Source organism: Pseudophryne corroboree, chromosome 12 (assembly GCF_028390025.1).
Source record: "Pseudophryne corroboree isolate aPseCor3 chromosome 12, aPseCor3.hap2, whole genome shotgun sequence".
NCBI classification, from domain to species: domain Eukaryota; kingdom Metazoa; phylum Chordata; class Amphibia; order Anura; family Myobatrachidae; genus Pseudophryne; species Pseudophryne corroboree.
Window position 1 is genome coordinate 61,060,719 of NC_086455.1, and position 19,010 is coordinate 61,079,728.

A 19,010-nucleotide genomic window follows, 5' to 3' on the forward strand; every position below is an offset into this window, starting at 1 on the left:
CCCGGCAGTGGGGCATCTCCTGGAATGAGATCCCGGCAGTGGGGCATCTCCTGGAATGAGATCCCGGGAGTGGGGCATCTCCTGGAATGAGATCCCGGGAGTGGGGCATCTCCTGGGGTGAGATCCCGGCAGTGGGGCATCTCCTGGGGTGAGATCCCTGCAGTGGGGCATCTCCTGGGGTGAGATCCCTGCAGTGGGGCATCCCTGTGTGCCTGCAGTGGAAGCACAGCCCGGCTTGGGTGAGGTGTCTCGGTCTTCTCTCCCGGCGGCGGGTGTGTGTAGAGAGCGTGGTTCACTGGGGTAGCTGCTCCCTCCCGGACGCCGGTGTGGGTGAGGCGGGTTAGGCCCCAGGGGGAGGCGGTCTCTCCTGTCTCTCCTCCTCCCTGTGTCCGGGCGGTACGAGCCGCATCTCCCTCACTCTGCATCAGCCGTTCAGCCTCCCTCACCCCGTCTCACAGATTGCCGCCTCCCCAGGACATGGGCCCGGAGCCATGCTCGGCCTCCCCCAGCGGTGATCTCCTCCGAGCAGGAGCCCTTTGTCAGTGACTCGAGTCCTGGCCCCCGCTTACCCACATCCCGGAGCATGGAGCACTCCACTAGCCGGCCCAGCGCCGACATCCTCCGCAAGAACCCTCAGCAGGACTTCGAGCTAATCCAGAGGGTCGGCAGCGGCACCTATGGGGATGTATATAAGGTGAGAGAGCCCCTATAGCGCCAGCCAGCAGCCAGTATGACTCCCCTAATAGCAGGGAGCACACACATCCCCAGACCTCCTGTACACTGCTCATTATATACATGTACTGCACACATCCCCAGTCCTGTACTGTGCACAGTATATACATATACACATCCCTAGTCCTGTACTGTGCACAGTATATACATATACACATCCCCAGTCCTGTGCAGTGCTCATTATATACATACTGTATACTGTACACATCACCAGTCCTGTGCAGTGCTTATTATATACATACTGTATACTGTACACATCCCAAGTCCTGTGCAGTGCTCATTCTATACATATACTGTATACTGTACACATCCCCAGTCCTGTGCAGTGCTTATTATATACATACTGTATACTGTACACATCCCAAGTCCTGTGCAGTGCTCATTATATACATACTGTATACTGTACACATCCCCAGTCCCGTACTGTGCACAGTATATACATATATACACATCCCCAGTCCTGTGCAGTGCTTATTATATACATACTGTATACTGTACACATCCCAAGTCCTGTGCAGTGCTCATTCTATACATACTGTATACTGTACACATCCCAAGTCCTGTGCAGTGCTCATTCTATACATACTGTATACTGTACACATCCCAAGTCCTGTGCAGTGCTCATTCTATACATACTGTATACTGTACACATCCCAAGTCCTGTGCAGTGCTCATTCTATACATATACTGTATACTGTACACATCCCCAGTCCTGTGCAGTGCTTATTATATACATACTGTATACTGTACACATCCCAAGTCCTGTGCAGTGCTCATTATATACATACTGTATACTGTACACATCCCCAGTCCCGTACTGTGCACAGTATATACATATACACATCCCAAGTCCTGTGCAGTGCTCATTCTATACATACTGTACACATCCCCAGTCCTGTGCAGTGCTCATTCTATACATACTGTATACTGTACACATCCCCAGTCCTGTGCAGTGCTCATTCTATACATATACTGTATACTGTACACATCCCCAGTCCTGTGCAGTGCTCATTCTATACATATACTGTATACTGTACACATCCTCAGTCCTGTGCAGTGCTCATTCTATACATACTGTATACTGTACACATCCCCAGTCCTGTGCAGTGCTCATTCTATACATATACTGTAGGTATCCCCAGTCCTCCTGTACCCTGCACAGTATATACATATACACATCCCCTGTCCTGTACCCTGCTCAGTATATACATATCCCCAGACCTCCTGTACAGTGCTCATTATATACATATACTGTACATTATATACATGTACTGTACACGTCCCCAGTCCTGTACTGTGCACAGTATATACATGTACCAAAGGTTCCCAAACGCGGTCCTCAAGGCACCCCAACAGTCCAAGTTTTAGGTGTATATCCTATATCCATGGCTCAGCACAGATGGTTAAATCAAATTGACTAAGGCGCTAAGTACGTCACCTGTGGCCAAGCATGGATACATTTAAAACCAGGACCGTTGGGGTTCTTGAGGACTACGTCTGGGAAACTCTGACATATACACATGCTCAGTCCTGTACTGTGCACAGTATACACATATACACATTCCCAGTCCTGTGCAGTGCTCATTATATAAATATATTGTACACATCCCAAGTCTGTGCAGTGCTCATTATATACATATACTGTACACATCCCAAGTCCTGTACAGTGCTCATTATATACATATACTGTACACATCCCAAGTCTGTGCAGTGCTCATTATATACATATACTGTACACATCCCAAGTCCTGTGCAGTGCTCATTATATACATATACTGTACACATCCCAAGTCCTGTGCAGTGCTCATTATATACATATACTGTACACATCCCAAGTCCTGTGCGGTGCTCATTATATACATATACTGTACACATCCCAAGTCTGTGCAGTGCTCATTATATACATATACTGTACACATCCCAAGTCCTGTGCAGTGCTCATTATATAGGGTGGTATTCATGTGACCACCGGTCAGCTGACCGACAGTCACATGACCTCCTCCACCACCAGCCCGACGGGTCACTGTCCCTATGGTCAGCATGCCGACCAACAGGGACTATTTCCACTCGTGGGTGTCCACGACACCCATAGAGTGGGAATAGAACCCGTGGCGACCGCAGGTCGCCACCGAGCCCGCAGCGTGGCGAGCGCAGCGAGCCCGCAAGGGGCTTGCTGCACTCGCCCCTCCCCGCCGGGATCCCGGCGTCGGTAAGCTGACCGGCGGTCAGCCGTACTACACCCATTATATACATATACTGTAGATATCCCCAGTCCTCCTGTACCCTGCACAGTATATACATATCCCCAGTCCTGTACCCTGCACAGTATATAGACATCCCCAGTACTGTACAGTGCTCATTATATACATTATATATAGATCTATCGCTCCAGACACACATTTACACATAGTTATGAATTCTATGTGGTATCTCAATAAAGTACATTATACAGTATTTTGTCTGTGCTATTGGTGTGCAGTTTGGGTGTTGGGACTCCAATCTAAATGATACTTTGCTGGAGGGGCAGTGTAAGGGGTCTATTCATAAGGCAGTGAAAATTGTGGAGAAGTGAGCCAATGGAGAAGCTGCCCACGGCAACCAATCAGCATTGACGTAACATCATTTGCATACTATACAATTGTATGGAGCAGCTGATTGGGTGCCATGGGCAACTTCTCCACAGGTTCACTGCTTCATAAATAGACACCTAAGTGTGCTAAGAGATTATATAATAGTATATACCATTACCTAATTGGGATGCCCACTGACACTTGGGGTCTATTCATGAAACAGTGAAAAGAGTGGAGAAGTTGCCCATGGCAACCAATCAGCTGCTCTGTATGATTTTATAATATGCAAATTATAGATGTTACTTCAATGCTGATTGGTTCTTCTCCGCTGGCTCACTTCTCCACAGTTTTCACTGCTTCATGAATAGACCCCTTGGCATCGTGGTGTGCTGTTAAAGTGCAGGACTTGGCAGCTAAGGGTGGCTATTGTGCATTTCAGTATGTATTAGAGTGGCACTAGCAAGGGTTAAAGATGACTTTTGTATGTTGCATTTGCGTTACACATGCATCTATACTAGCAATACAAAGAGCACTGTAGGAAATTCCTGGTCTGCCATACATGAAAACAATATAGGAGGAAAGGGGATGCGGTTACATTGCCGGCAATCAGGATCTCAGCGATCAGGATACCGACGCCAGAATCCCGACCACTGACAATGCCGACAGCCGGAATCCCGGCTTACAGGGGCTATTCCCACTTGTGGGTGTCCACAAGGAAAGACCCTGAAAGACGCAACACTAGATAAAGTGGTTTCCAGTGTCATACACATGCACATGCATTTGACAAGCATTAAAGAATATGTGACGTGATGGCATCAGTAAGAGTGTGTGTGCATTTACAATGTATGTATGAGTAGGTTGTAGTCCCTTTCTCTACGATTACACATCCTTAGAATCGTGTCCCTGGGGCCTCTTTGTTGGTCTGTGAGGACTTTGTATGCTTTCTAACCAGAAACAACCTGTGGTAGCGCCCCATCTGAAAATGAATCCTGAAGTCACACAACACGCGTGATCATTTTCTACAAGTGTGCGAAGAGTTAAAAACTTGTTTGTCATGTCTTTTGGGAAAGGCTGTGAACACGTCTGTCTGCTCTTATTCTTTGTGTCACAAGTCAAGATCAGCTACCAGAAAGCACATGGTAACTTGCAAAGTAATTAAACAAGGCATATAACAACCCACAGAGTGTCTGTCTGTGTCCTCTGATCTAAACAACCTGGACATGTAATGGGATGTAAATCTGGTTCTGACTTAAGTTTTGTCCTTAATTCTTTGCATACAATAGACGTAATTCTATATCATCCAGGTACACATTCCCCTTCATGGGTTATATGCCTCGCTTACTGACCAGTATAATCGCTGTACAAAGCATATTTTCACTTATAAATTCCATTAATGTCACTTTTCTCATAACGCCACCCCTATAATAGTTTGGGCCTGTATTTTAGGCTGGCACTATAAAGAGGGAAGTCTGTATATATAAGTATGACACTGCTCCAAAGAGTTGATAATTAATGTACTACAGAAAGGTATATTTTCCTTCATATAGAAGCTGGCGATCAGTATGGGACAAAATCGGCATATGCCACCTTATAAATGGTCCTGAACATTCTATCTACCCAGTATTAGTGTTATTACATCTGTATTTTGGCATCCTGGAAAATGAAGCTGTTAGATGATCTGCTTATTTGAATGCATTGCGGCTGATTTAGTGTGGGATTTGCCGCAGGGTTTTAGCGCCCAGGTAAAACTACTCAGAGCTATTCAATTATTTCCAGCGGTAAGCCATAGTTGCAGGGTTAAGTACCCAGAGCTATGCAATTACTGCCGGCACCTAGCCCCAGAGGCACTAGTTATCGTGGATTTCTGTTCACACCTCAGGAGGGTGCGAGCAGAAATCCACGTTAAGGGCCAAGAGGTTCCTATTTGTTGTCAAATGGTCCCTCAGGGCTAGTAGTTGCATGTGTAGTGCGGTCACTAATTGAATAGCTACGGACATTTAACACGGGAGCTAAAACCTTGTGGTAAGTCCAAACTGAATCTGCCCCATGGAGCCCTGGAGATGAGGACTGTAGCCTATCACCAGACGTGGGATGTGGCATATGTAATTGTGCGGCCAGCTGAATGTGTAACCATTGTCTACAGGCAGTGGCAGGAAGCAGTTGGCTTCCCGACAGACGGGATCCCAGCGGTCTATATACCGACGCTGGGATCCCAAAGTAGGACGCAATGCTGCTGTGGATGCCAGCTTCACATTACCGACAGCTGGCACCCCAATTGTCCTAACAGTGGGAGGTGCTGGCGTCCTGGTGAGGGAGGGGGCGGAGGTTAGATTTAGGCTGGAGAAGGGGGTTAGGCACATAGAAACGGAGGTTAGGTATCAAGTGGGGAGGGTTAGGTTTAGGCAGCGGGGAAGGGAGGGTTAGGGTTAGGCCCCCACAAAGGAGGGTCAGGTTTAGGGTAGGAGGTAGAAGAGGGTTAGTGGGCTTTCTGGTGCCTTGTCGGAATTATGATGAACGGGATGCCGCTGTCGGTATACTGACAGCTGGCATCCCATCCATCGGCAAATCATACTGAATCCGCAGTGGCTACAGCCACTTTGGGCCAGAAAGAATAGTCTTGACACCTCAGAAACTCCCTTGATCAGTGAGGCATGAGGTGTAAAGTGAGAAGTGCTGGGCGCCTCGCTACCCCGGGGTAGCAAGCTGACAAGAAGATACCACACCTGTCAGCAGAAACAGAACGGGTGTGGAAGGGGGTGAAAAGAATTGAATACCGCCCTCAAGCCCCGTACCCACGGGGGAGATGTGTGCTGAGCGATCTAGCACAGACTGCTCAGCACACAACTCTTCCCCCGCTCAGTGCGATGTGTGCTGAGCAAGGGGGGGGGGGGCGCTCATTTCACCCAGCAGTGAAATGAGCGGTCTCACTAGATTTGGCATGCACGCATGCCACATCTAGAGCCGGCGATAGCACCGCGCGGGGCCACGCAACGCTGTCGTTGGCATCCTACACACGGAGAGATCTGTGCTTAATTTCTAAGCAATCTAGTCAGATTGCTTAAGGGGGGTACTCACGGAGCGATCGCTGCTTAAAATCTAAGCAATCTGACTAGATTGCTTAGATTTTAAGCAGTGATCTCTCCGTGTGTACCCCCCACAGTGAAAGCGATGCGCAGCCCTGCGCATCGCTATTGCTGGTCCTAGATTGGCCTGTATGCAGGCCAATCTAGCAGGTCGCTCATTTCACCCGCTGGGTGAAATGAGCCGCCCTCCGTCTCCCCCCGCACGCTCAGCACACATCGCGCTGTGCTGAGCGGGGGGAGAGATGTGTGCTGAGCGACCCGCTCAGCACACATCTCTCCCCAAATCGTGCCGTGAGTACTGGCCTTTAGAATTTAAGAACGGATCTCTCCGTGTGTACCCCCTTTAGTTTTTCTAATGATAAAAATCCGTCTCCAGTGATTAAATCAGGGACTGTCTCTTTTGGAGATGAAATGCTGCTTCTCACATTGATCACAAAAAGCTCATGAATGATCTGAATATAATGTCATTTCTGTCAGGCTGTGTTCTGCGGCTGGCTGGGTAGCTGAAGGGTGCCTACCTGTGATATATAGAAAGTCGCAGCAGTGTTTGGGCCTGCATTTCCATGTCAGATGCCACGAGGCTCTCACATATGTCTGTCATCTGACGGTCACCTATATTTCTGCAGATGTAGTTATGGTCCTGAATGGAAGCAATGGAATCCATTGCCGTTGTCTGCCAGCTCTCAGAGAGTGGAAAATGTGTCATGTTATTTTCATCCATTAAATGTAGGATTTCTCTTCCTGTATGTAGCACACAGTGTGACACGTGTGGAACACCTGCTATCTGTGGTGGGTAGTGCAGGGAATGCAGGTTTTCCTTTATATGGGTACAGTGGAGCAGATATATTAACCTGGAGAAGGCATAAGGAAGTGATAAACCAGTGATATGCGCAAGGTGATAAAGGCAGCAGCCAATCAGCTCCAAGATGTAAATTAACAGTTAGGAGGTGATTGGCTGGTGCGTTTATCACCTTGCACATATCACTGGTTTATCACTTCCTTAAGCCTTCTCCAGGTTAATACATTTGCCCCAGTATTCTTGTGTGTGTAATGAAATGTGTGTGTGTCTTGTGTTATGGTTTTTCAGTTAGTGAAACTATGTACTGTACTTCCTTTGCGTGGTGATAAAAGTTAATTAGTGGTAAGAGCTGGTGCTTACACTAATCGCCTGTCTCTAGGTTAGATTGCATGGTCTGCTGCATGCTAGAGTTTATAAAATTGTACCTTGTGCAGTGTAATGGATATTCTTCTGTGAAATGAAGTATCAGGTGACCATAAAGAGTTTCATTGTGGGTCTGGTTTCATAAAGCAGTTGCTCCGTTTAGACCACAGCTGTTGCTCGGACAGGTGATTATGCATTACCTGGAAATACCAACCCTGGTTCTGAGTCGCCATAGCTCCGTTTGTGGCCGCATGTATCCAATTTGTGCCATAGCAAACATATGCAATCTGTGCATATCTTCAGGTGATTCTGAGTAGGACGGATCACAGGCATTTCTTTCCGTATGTGACATAGAACATTGTTACTTATGAGAAACTCTGCAAAATAAGCAGTAATTACCTCTGAGGAATAAAAGCAAATCACTCAGACCTTTTACAGTTCTGTGCAGTGTCCTGTTCCAGTCACCCCTCCCAGAGTGGGCACTATGGCCCAGATTTATCAAGCCTTGGAGAGTGATATATTGCATGGTGATAAAGTACCAGCTAATCAGCTCCCAACTGCCATGTTACAGGCTGTTTTTGAAAAATGACAGGAGCTGATTGGCTGGTACTTTATCACCGTGCAATTTATCACTCTCCAAGGCTTGATAAATCTGGACCTATATGTATTATATGCCTTTCCATACAACAATAAACTTCCACTTAGGCAAGTATAAATACTTGTTTGGATGTCATCTTGCAACGTCAAGCGTAATATTTCCATTGGTAATCGCACTGCAGTTACTGACCTGACATCTCTAGCTCTGCAGATTATTATTATTATTATCCTTTATATGGCGCCACAAGGGTTCCGCAGCGCCCAATTACAGAGTACATAAACAAATAATCAAACAGGAAAACAGCTACTTACAGTTGATGACAATATAGGACAAGTACAGGGTAAATAAACATAGTTAGATCAGCAGATGACACTGGAATAAGTATCAGGTGGCAGAAGACTGATGGATTTGGTGCAGTTGAAGATGATTAAAGTAAGAAAGGATAAGCACATGAGGGAAGAGGGCCCTGCTCGTGAGAGCTTACATTCTAAAGATGACACAATAACCAACCCTACCCCTCATGTCCACAGTTTAGGTGTCATCATTGGCTCTGTACTGTCATGTATGCCTCACATTCCATCTATTTCAAAATCCTGTTCTATTAATGTAAGAAACATAACCAGAATATGCCTGCATCGTATGCAAGACACTGCAAACACTCTGCATTGATTATTGCAATAGTCTTCCCCTAACCAAACTCTCCCCCCTACATTGTGTGCTGAATTCAGCGGCTAGCCTGCTTTCCCTGCAATATGTTCTGCTGCTGCTTCACCCTGTCATTCTTTACATTGGTTATCTGTTTACCAAATTAAATATACAAGGCTATTCTCCAAACTACACCAACCTACATCTCTTCCCTTATCTCATAATATCTACCAACTCAACCTCTCCACTCTGCACAAGGTCTGCGTCTCTCATCTACATGGATTACCTGCTCCATTCACGGTTACAGGACTTCTTTCGGGCTGCACCCACTCTGTGGAATGCCCTCCTCGCACAATAAGACTCTCCTCTAGCCTCCAAATCTGCAAGTGTCGCCTGGGGTTTGGTATGTAATACTGCCGCCCAGGGTGCCGAATGTCAGTATCCCGACATCGGCATCCCGTGCGTTGGGATGCTGGCAGGGTGGTGAGCGCAACAGAGCGCCTTGCAGGCTTGCTGCGCTTGCCACCCTGCACAGGTTTTATTATCTATGGACACCCATAGAGGAGGAATCCCCTACCTCGCCGGTAAACTGGCGGCGGTATTGTGCCCCCGTCAAGATTCCGGCGTCTGTATTGTTACCGCCCGGATCCTGACTTTTGGTATGCTAATCGCATACCGTTGCCTGATTCTCACCTCTTCAGGCAGCTTTATCAAATGCCAGAACCGCTCACATAAGCTTCATAAGCTATCCTACCCAATTACATCCCCTCTATACAGTCCACACATACCTGTACACAGGTCTGCCATCAGAAATAGTGGGGCCCGGGACTGCCAGAATGAGCAGGGCCCCCCATTTCACCTTCCGCTTTCCCTGCAGCCCCCACAGCTTACCGTTTTGGGTGCCAGTTGCTGTTCTCAGGAGAAGGCCACAGGACATCATGTGGCGCCCCTAGGCACAACTGCGGCAGGATTGGACCAAACCAGCATCACAAGGAAGGCATCCGGAGCAGGCAGCTATAGAGGGACAGTGCTGGTGGTATTTCAAATTTAGAGCCAGCTGCGAGCCAATCAGAGCTTACGGACCAGCAGTCAATCAGGAGCTGCCACTGCAGCTGCTCCTGATTATCTGTCAGTCCGCAAGCTCCGAGTAGCTTGCAGCCGGCTCCAAATTCAAAATGCTGACGGGCTGTTCCTCTATAGCAGCCTACGATGCTTTCCAATCCACACTGCTTCCATGCGGACCCCCTCACGGTCTAGGCCCGGGACTGTAATCCCGGCAGTCCACCCATGGTGGCATCCCTGTCTGTACATATGTTCTCTTTCTACACTCACACATCCCGCTATCCATAAGCCAGCATTACTGTGTGACAGGCTCATATAGCTCACCAGTAACCTGTACAATCTAGCTGGATCAATATGCAATAGAAACACTTATCCTTGTGTATCAGTGCCTATTTCCTTATTGAGTGTAATCTTGCGAGCAGGGCCCTCTTACCTCTTTATTATTAACCAGTCTGGTTTTTTGTTCCCAGTTGTAAAGCGCACTGGAATACGCAGGCGCTGTGTAAGTAGCTGTTAAAAATGTATATCACATAGCCCAGTAATCAACGTTTCCATTACAGAGCGTTCCCCAATGTTTACCAGGTTATTGATATGGGAACTGATATTTGTAGCTGTTTGGGATAATAGTGCTGTTGCATAGAGATTATTGTTACTGCTGTGTGTCTACACCATGTAAGAGGAGGACCCTCCAGCTAGTAAATACTTTCCTGCAGCAAGTACCTTTTTAAAGAGCAAATGAAAAAAGCAGATGTGATGAGTCTCTGGAAAAGTGCTCTGCGGCTGACAAGTTTCTTGGCACCTCGATCCCACTTATTATTTTTGGCGTTGTCAAACAAGTTCGGTTTGATAATTACACAGGGGAAAATGAGCCATGCCCAACCGCCCTCCATTTAACCCATTCACTTTGCAGCCTTCTGTATACCTCCGCGTGCTGCGCTATGCCAGGGATACCACAGCTGGCTTCTGTCAGGCGCGTTTCTGAGTCTAGGTGAATCCATGTTCTTCCTGGCATCAGACGTGTATATATATATTTCTCTATCGTCCTAAGTGGATGCTGGGGTTCCTGAAAGGACCATGGGGAATAGCGGCTCCGCAGGAGACAGGGCACAAAAAAGTAAAGCTTTACTAGGTCAGGTGGTGTGCACTGGCTCCTCCCCCTATGACCCTCCTCCAGACTCCAGTTAGATTTTGTGCCCGAACGAGAAGGGTGCAATCTAGGTGGCTCTCCTAAAGAGCTGCTTAGAGAAAGTTTAGTTTAGGTTTTTTTCTTTACAGTGAGTCCTGCTGGCAACAGGATCACTGCAACGTGGGACTTAGGGGGAAAGTAGTAAACTCACCTGCATGCAGAGTGGATTTGCTGCTTGGCTACTGGACACCATTAGCTCCAGAGGGATCGAACACAGGCCCAGCCGTGGAGTCCGGTCCCGGAGCCGCGCCGCCGACCCCCTTGCAGATGCTGAAGCGTGAAGAGGTCCGGAAACCGGCGGCTGAAGACTCCTCAGTCTTCATAAGGTAGCGCACAGCACTGCAGCTGTGCGCCATTTTCCTCTCAGCACACTTCACTGGGCAGTCACTGAGGGTGCAGAGCGCTGGGGGGGGGCGCTCTGAGAGGCAAATATAAACCTTATACAAGGCTAAAAATACCTCACATATAGCCCATAGGGGCTATATGGAGATATTTAACCCCTGCCTGACTGGAAAAATAGCGGGAGAAGAACCCGCCGAAAAAGGGGCGGGGCCTATCTCCTCAGCACACGGCGCCATTTTCTGTCACAGCTCCGCTGGTCAGAACGGCTCCCAGGTCTCTCCCCTGCACTGCACTACAGAAACAGGGTAAAACAGAGAGGGGGGGCACATTAATGGCTATATATATATATATATTAAAGCAGCTATAAGGGAGCACTTAATATAAGGATATCCCTTGTATATATAGCGCTTTGTGGTGTGTGCTGGCAGACTCTCCCTCTGTCTCCCCAAAAGGGCTAGTGGGTCCTGTCTTCATTAGAGCATTCCCTGTGAGTTTGCGGTGTGTGTCGGTACGTGGTGTCGACATGTATGAGGACGATATTGGTGTGGAGGCGGAGCAATTGCCAAATATGCAGATGTCACCCCCCAGGGGGTCGACACCAGAATGGATGCCTTTATTTGTGGAATTACGTGATGGTTTATCTTCCCTTAAACAGTCAGTTGAGGACATGAGGCGGCCGGACAATCAATTAATGCCTGTCCAGGCGCCTCAAACACCGTCAGGGGCTGTAAAACGCCCTTTGCCTCAGTCGGTCGACACAGACCCAGACACGGGCACTGATTCCAGTGACGACGGTAGAAATTCAAACGTATTTTCCAGTAGGGCCACACGTTATATGATTTTGGCAATGAAGGAGACGTTACATTTAGCTGATACTACAGATACCGTAAAACAGGGTATTATGTATGGTGTGAAAAAACTACAAACAGTTTTTCCTGAATCAGAAGAATTAAATGACGTGTGTGATGAAGCGTGGGTTGCTCCTGATAAAAAGTTGATAATTTCAAAAAAGTTATTGGCATTATACCCTTTCCCGCCAGAGGTTAGGGCGCGCTGGGAAACACCCCCTAAGGTGGACAAGGCGCTCACACGCTTATCCAAACAAGTGGCGTTACCCTCTCCTGAGACGGCCGCACTTAAGGATCCATCAGATAGAAAGATGGAAGTTATTCAAAAGAATATATACACACATGCAGGTGTTATACTACGACCAGCTATAGCAACTGCCTGGATGTGCAGTGCTGGAGTAGTTTGGTCAGAATCCCTGATTGAAAATATTGATACCCTAGATAGGGACAATGTTTTACTGTCGTTAGAACAAATAAAGGATGCATTTATCTATATGCGTGATGCACAGAGGGATATTTGCACACTGGCATCTCGGGTGAGTGCTATGTCCATTTCAGCCAGAAGAGCCTTATGGACACGACAGTGGACAGGCGATGCGGATTCAAAACGTCACATGGAGGTTTTGCCGTATAAAGGGGAGGAGTTATTTGGAGTTGGTCTATCAGACTTGGTGGCCACGGCTACTGCCGGGAAATCCACTTTTTTACCTCAAGTCACTCCCCAACAGAGAAAGGCACCGACCTTTCAACCGCAGCCTTTTCGCTCCTACAAAAATAAGAGAGCAAAGGGCTTGTCGTACCTGCCACGAGGCAGAGGAAGAGGGAAGAGACACCAACAGGCAGCTCCTTCCCAGGAACAGAAGCCCTCCCCGGCTCCTGCAAAAACCTCAGCATGACGCTGGGGCCTCTCAAGCGGACTCGGGGACAGTGGGGGGCCGTCTCAAAAATTACAGCGCGCAGTGGGCTCACTCGCAGGTAGACCCCTGGATCCTGCAGATAATATCTCAGGGGTACAGGTTGGAATTAGAGACGGATCCTCCTCATCGTTTCCTGAAGTCTGCCTTACCAACCGTCTCTTCCGAAAGGGAGAGGGTGTTGGAAGCCATTCACAAGCTGTACGCTCAGCAGGTGATAGTCAAAGTACCCCTATTACAACAAGGAAAGGGGTATTATTCCACTCTATTTGTGGTACCGAAGCCGGATGGCTCGGTAAGGCCTATTCTAAATCTGAAGTCCTTGAACCTCTACATAAAAAAGTTCAAGTTCAAGATGGAGTCACTCAGAGCAGTGATAGCGAACCTGGAAGAAGGGGACTTTATGGTATCCTTGGACATCAAGGATGCGTATCTACACGTTCCGATTTACCCCGCACACCAGGGGTACCTCAGGTTCATTGTTCAAAACTGTCACTATCAGTTTCAGACGCTGCCGTTCGGATTGTCCACGGCGCCTCGGGTCTTTACCAAGGTAATGGCCGAGATGATGATTCTTCTTCGAAGAAAAGGCGTATTAGTTATCCCATACTTGGACGATCTCCTAATAAGGGCAAGGTCCAGAGAACAGCTGGAGACAGCTTTAGCACTATCTCAAGAGGTGCTAAGACAACACGGGTGGATTCTGAATATTCCAAAATCCCATTTAATCCCGACAACTCGTCTGCTGTTCCTAGGAATGATTCTGGACACGGTTCAGAAAAAGGTTTTCCTTCCAGAGGAAAAAGCCAAGGAGTTATCCGATCTGGTCAGGAACCTCCTAAAACCAGGAAAAGTGTCAGTACATCAATGCACAAGAGTCCTGGGAAAAATGGTGGCTTCTTACGAAGCAATTCCATTCGGCAGATTCCATGCAAGAATATTCCAAAGGGATCTGTTGGACAAATGGTCAGGGTCGCATCTGCAGATGCACCTGCGAATAACCCTGTCACCAAAGACAAGGGTGTCACTTCTGTGGTGGTTGCAGAAGGCTCACCTATTAGAAGGCCGCAGATTCGGCATTCAGGATTGGATCCTGGTGACCACGGACGCCAGCCTGAGAGGCTGGGGAGCAGTCACACAAGGAAGAAACTTCCAGGGAGTATGGACGAGTCTGGAAAAGTCTCTTCACATAAACATTCTGGAACTAAGAGCAATCTACAATGCTCTAAGCCAGGCGGAACTTCTCCTGCAAGGAAAGCCGGTGTTGATTCAGTCGGACAACATCACGGCGGTCGCCCATGTAAACAGGCAGGGCGGCACAAGAAGCAGGAGTGCAATGGCAGAAGCTGCCAAGATTCTTCGCTGGGCGGAGAATCACGTGATAGCACTGTCAGCAGTGTTCATCCCGGGCGTGGACAACTGGGAAGCAGACTTCCTCAGCAGACACGATCTTCATCCGGGAGAGTGGGGTCTACATCCAGAAGTCTTCAACATGTTAATAGACCGTTGGGAAAGACCAATTGTAGACATGATGGCGTCTCGCCTCAACAAGAAACTGGACAAATATTGCGCCAGGTCAAGAGATCCACAGGCAATAGCTGTGGACGCACTGGTAACTCCTTGGGTGTACCAGTCAGTGTATGTGTTTCCTCCTCTGCCGCTCATACCAAAGGTATTGAAGATCATACGGCAAAGAAGAGTAAGAACAATACTAGTGGTTCCGGATTGGCCGAGAAGGACTTGGTATCCGGAACTTCAAGAGATGCTCACGGACGAACCGTGGCCTCTACCTCTGAGAAGGGACCTGCTACAGCAGGGTCCCTGTCTTTTTCAAGACTTACCGCGGCTGCGTTTGACGGCATGGCGGTTGAACGCCAGATCCTAAAAGGGAAAGGCATTCCAGAAGAAGTCATTCCTACCTTGATTAAGGCACGGAAGGAAGTCACCGTGAAACATTATCACCGCATTTGGCGAAAATATGTAGCGTGGTGCGAGGATCGGAGGGTTCCGACGGAGGAATTCCAACTGGGTCGTTTCCTACATTTCCTGCAATCAGGATTATCTATGGGTCTCAAATTGGGATCCATTAAGGTTCAAATTTCGGCCCTGTCAATATTCTTCCAAAAAGAATTGGCCTCTGTCCCTGAGGTCCAGACTTTTGTCAAGGGAGTACTGCATATACAGCCTCCTGTGGTGCCTCCGGTGGCACCGTGGGATCTAAATGTAGTTTTAGATTTCCTCAAATCCCATTGGTTTGAACCATTGAAAAAGGTGGATTTGAAATATCTCACATTGAAAGTGACTATGTTACTAGCCCTGGCCTCTGCCAGGAGAGTATCTGAATTGGCGGCTTTATCTTATAAAAGTCCTTATCTAATCTTCCATTCGGATAGGGCAGAACTGCGGACTCGTCCGCATTTTCTCCCTAAAGTGGTATCAGCATTTCATCTGAACCAACCTATTGTGGTGCCTGCGGCCACTAGCGACTTGGAGGACTCCAAGTTGTTGGACGTTGTCAGAGCCTTAAAAATATACATTGCAAGGACGGCTGGAGTCAGAAAATCTGACTCGCTGTTTATATTGTATGCACCCAACAAGTTGGGCGCACCTGCTTCTAAGCAGTCGATTGCTCGTTGGATTTGTAACACAATTCAACTTGCACATTCTGTGGCAGGCCTGCCACAGCCTAAAACTGTAAAAGCCCACTCCACAAGGAAGGTGGGCTCATCTTGGGCGGCTGCCCGAGGGGTCTCGGCATTACAACTCTGCCGAGCAGCTACGTGGTCGGGGGAGAACACGTTTGTAAAATTTTACAAATTTGATACCCTGGCAAAGGAGGACCTGGAGTTCTCTCATTCGGTGCTGCAGAGTCATCCGCACTCTCCCGCCCGTTTGGGAGCTTTGGTATAATCCCCATGGTCCTTTCAGGAACCCCAGCATCCACTTAGGACGATAGAGAAAATAAGAATTTACTTACCGATAATTCTATTTCTCGGAGTCCGTAGTGGATGCTGGGCGCCCATCCCAAGTGCGGATTATCTGCAATACTTGTACATAGTTATTGTTAACTAATTCGGGTTATTGTTAAGGAGCCATCTTTAAGAGGCCCTTTCTGTTGTCATACTGTTAACTGGGTTTAGATCACAAGTTGTACGGTGTGATTGGTGTGGCTGGTATGAGTCTTACCCGGGATTCAAAATGCCTCCCTTATTGTGTATGCTCGTCCGGGCACAGTACCTAACTGGAGTCTGGAGGAGGGTCATAGGGGGAGGAGCCAGTGCACACCACCTGACCTAGTAAAGCTTTACTTTTTTGTGCCCTGTCTCCTGCGGAGCCGCTATTCCCCATGGTCCTTTCAGGAACCCCAGCATCCACTTCGGACTCCGAGAAATAGAATTATCGGTAAGTAAATTCTTATTATTACTGCATTCCTCACAGAGACATAAGACCCACCAAGCGTGGAAACATTTATAATTCCTATAGAAATAAGGTGCCTTTGGACACTTTACCTCACATGTCCCTTTATGTATGATGTTCTGAGACGATGGCTAGTGGCAAGGTGAATTTTCAGGCATCATTCAGAGCAGACCATTCCCATCATTTGCATATTTGCATTTATTAGCAGGTCATCTGTATATTTCTTGTCCTACAGTTGTGGACTGCAATAGGACACTGCCCCTAGTGGACACACATGTTTCAGAGTACTGTCCTTTATAAAAGATGCTGTAACTCTGTTACTTTTATTTTCCTTTTTTGTAATGAAATGGAAATATTTATAGGTAAGTGTATAATAATAATAAGCATATTATAGGAATGTGTTATAAAGTTTGCTTGCACGGCTCTCCATTATGTAGACTGCATTTATTTATGCTTTCCATAATGCATAGGTTCTCAAACGCGGTCCTTAAGGCACCCCAATGATCCAGGTTTTAAGTTTATCCATGCTTGGACACAGGTGACCTAATTAGCACCTCAGTCAATTTGATTTAACCATCTGTGTTGAGCCATGGGTATCCCTAAAACCTGGACCATTGGGGTGCCTTGAGGACAGCATTTGAGAACCTCTGCCTTAATACCTTTAGGGCTGATGTACTAAGTGTTGTAGAGTGATACAGTAGAGAGATATAAAGTACCAGCCAATCAGATCCTAACTGCCATGTTACAGGCTGTGTTTGAAAAATGACAGTTGGGAGCTGATAGGTTCTTTTTATGCCAACTGTCACTCTTTTTTTTTGACTGATAATCCATTGCATTATAGCACAAGTTCTCAAACTCTGTCCTCAGGACCCCACATGGTTCATGTTTTGCATGTCACCTTTACATTTTTTAAATGTGACACTTGTTGATGCACAGTGCAGCTGCTGGGAGACATGGAAAACGTGAACCGTGTGGGGTCCTGAGGACCGAGTTTGAGAACCACTGCATTATAGTATCTTGTTGATGCAGCCTATTAGCAAGGCAGGAATCTACCTAATTAAGGGCGGGGTATGTCATATGATCAAATATTTGAGAATTACGCAAATGTCCTAGCTTGTCCAGAGCTTATCCAGAGCAATAGCATAAACCTATGTCTAAAGTATGATTCTCCCTGTATTAGTAACAATCAAGCACAAAATAAGTAAATGCGATTAAAATAACTTTAAAAGTCACTGCACTGTATACAGTTCAAACCTGTATGAAAAGGTGTTTAACAAGATTGACAGATATCTAATGTATGCAGTTGACAGATGACGAGACAGTTGTAACATACGGGGAAATGTAATAAGGGCCCCATACACTAGAACGATATGTCTAGAGGCTGAAGTCGGGGCGATTTCCCTTGAACTCTCCCGGGAGTGTTTACATACGATTCCAAACGATTTGGTACAATGTGACTTTTTGAGCATGCTATACATCGCATACAATATGTCAAGCGCCTACATATCGCATGGGATGTCTAGCATGCATTCACAGGTACCATCAGATACATCTGGTGGGCTGTATTAGGGTGCTTCTAACTTCCTACTATAGATCGCATGCGATATATCGTGAGCACAAAAACCACACTTTTTTCCGTTCGCTTCCATACAATTCCATTTGATCACGACAAATAACGAGTGCAGCACCAACGGCCTGGAGGAGTCGATCCGACGCTCACGGGGCCGCGGATTGGATTGGATACACAGCAAAACTGCACAATTTCCCCCTATATATTGGACCGAATGACCGAATTGAGCTGAAATTGAGCAAAATCGTTCTAGTGTATGGGGCCCTGTAGCCTGCAGTATGCAGGCATTGTGATTCCGGTGAATGTTGTGATAGACTTCATCAGGACCGCTGGAATGCTGAGACGCAGGTCAGGATAGTTTTCCATTGTGACAGCTTATTGCACTTTCTGTGTAATGCTATTGAGAATTGTTCACCTTTTATTCCTGTAAGTGCCTCTCCAATTTTACATGCCCAACCTATGCTGCTTTTAAGTTGCTTAAACTGGGCCAACCCTATAGAAAGAGAAGACATCATCCCAGGGCAGGGCTTGTGTGCAGAGAAAGCCAACCCAACTTCCTGGTGCAAAGATTCACACACCTGTTTCCAAAATATCACTGGAATTCCTTCCTGTAATTGCTTATATGCAGGCGTCTTCAGCTGCACATTCAGTACACATCGTTCCGTCATCTTCATTCTGCTTTATCCTTTCAGAGTCGTGTTATCAAATATTATTTTTCTGTCGTGTATTATTCCACTGATATATTGCTACTGATTATTTTAGTAATTCCTCTTTATGGTGGTGATGTTCCTCTAATGATTCTGCCTGTTGTTTTTCACATTATTGGAGGCTGCACCCTATCCGTTTGATAAGGACATGCAACATCGCTGAGGCATAAAATG

At 47.0% G+C, this 19,010-nt stretch overlaps 1 protein-coding gene across 1 annotated transcript in view; it reads left to right on the forward strand.

Annotated features, from left to right (window-relative positions):
- The first annotated feature begins 222 nt into the window (after window positions 1–222).
- Window positions 223–19,010, forward strand: part of MAP4K5 (mitogen-activated protein kinase kinase kinase kinase 5) — a 206,834-nt gene continuing 188,046 nt past the window's right edge. The window contains exon 1 of the mRNA XM_063947557.1: window positions 223–694. Within this exon, the coding sequence (XP_063803627.1) occupies window positions 584–694 (111 nt within the window). The 5' untranslated portion in view covers window positions 223–583. The remainder of the gene's footprint in view (window positions 695–19,010) is intronic.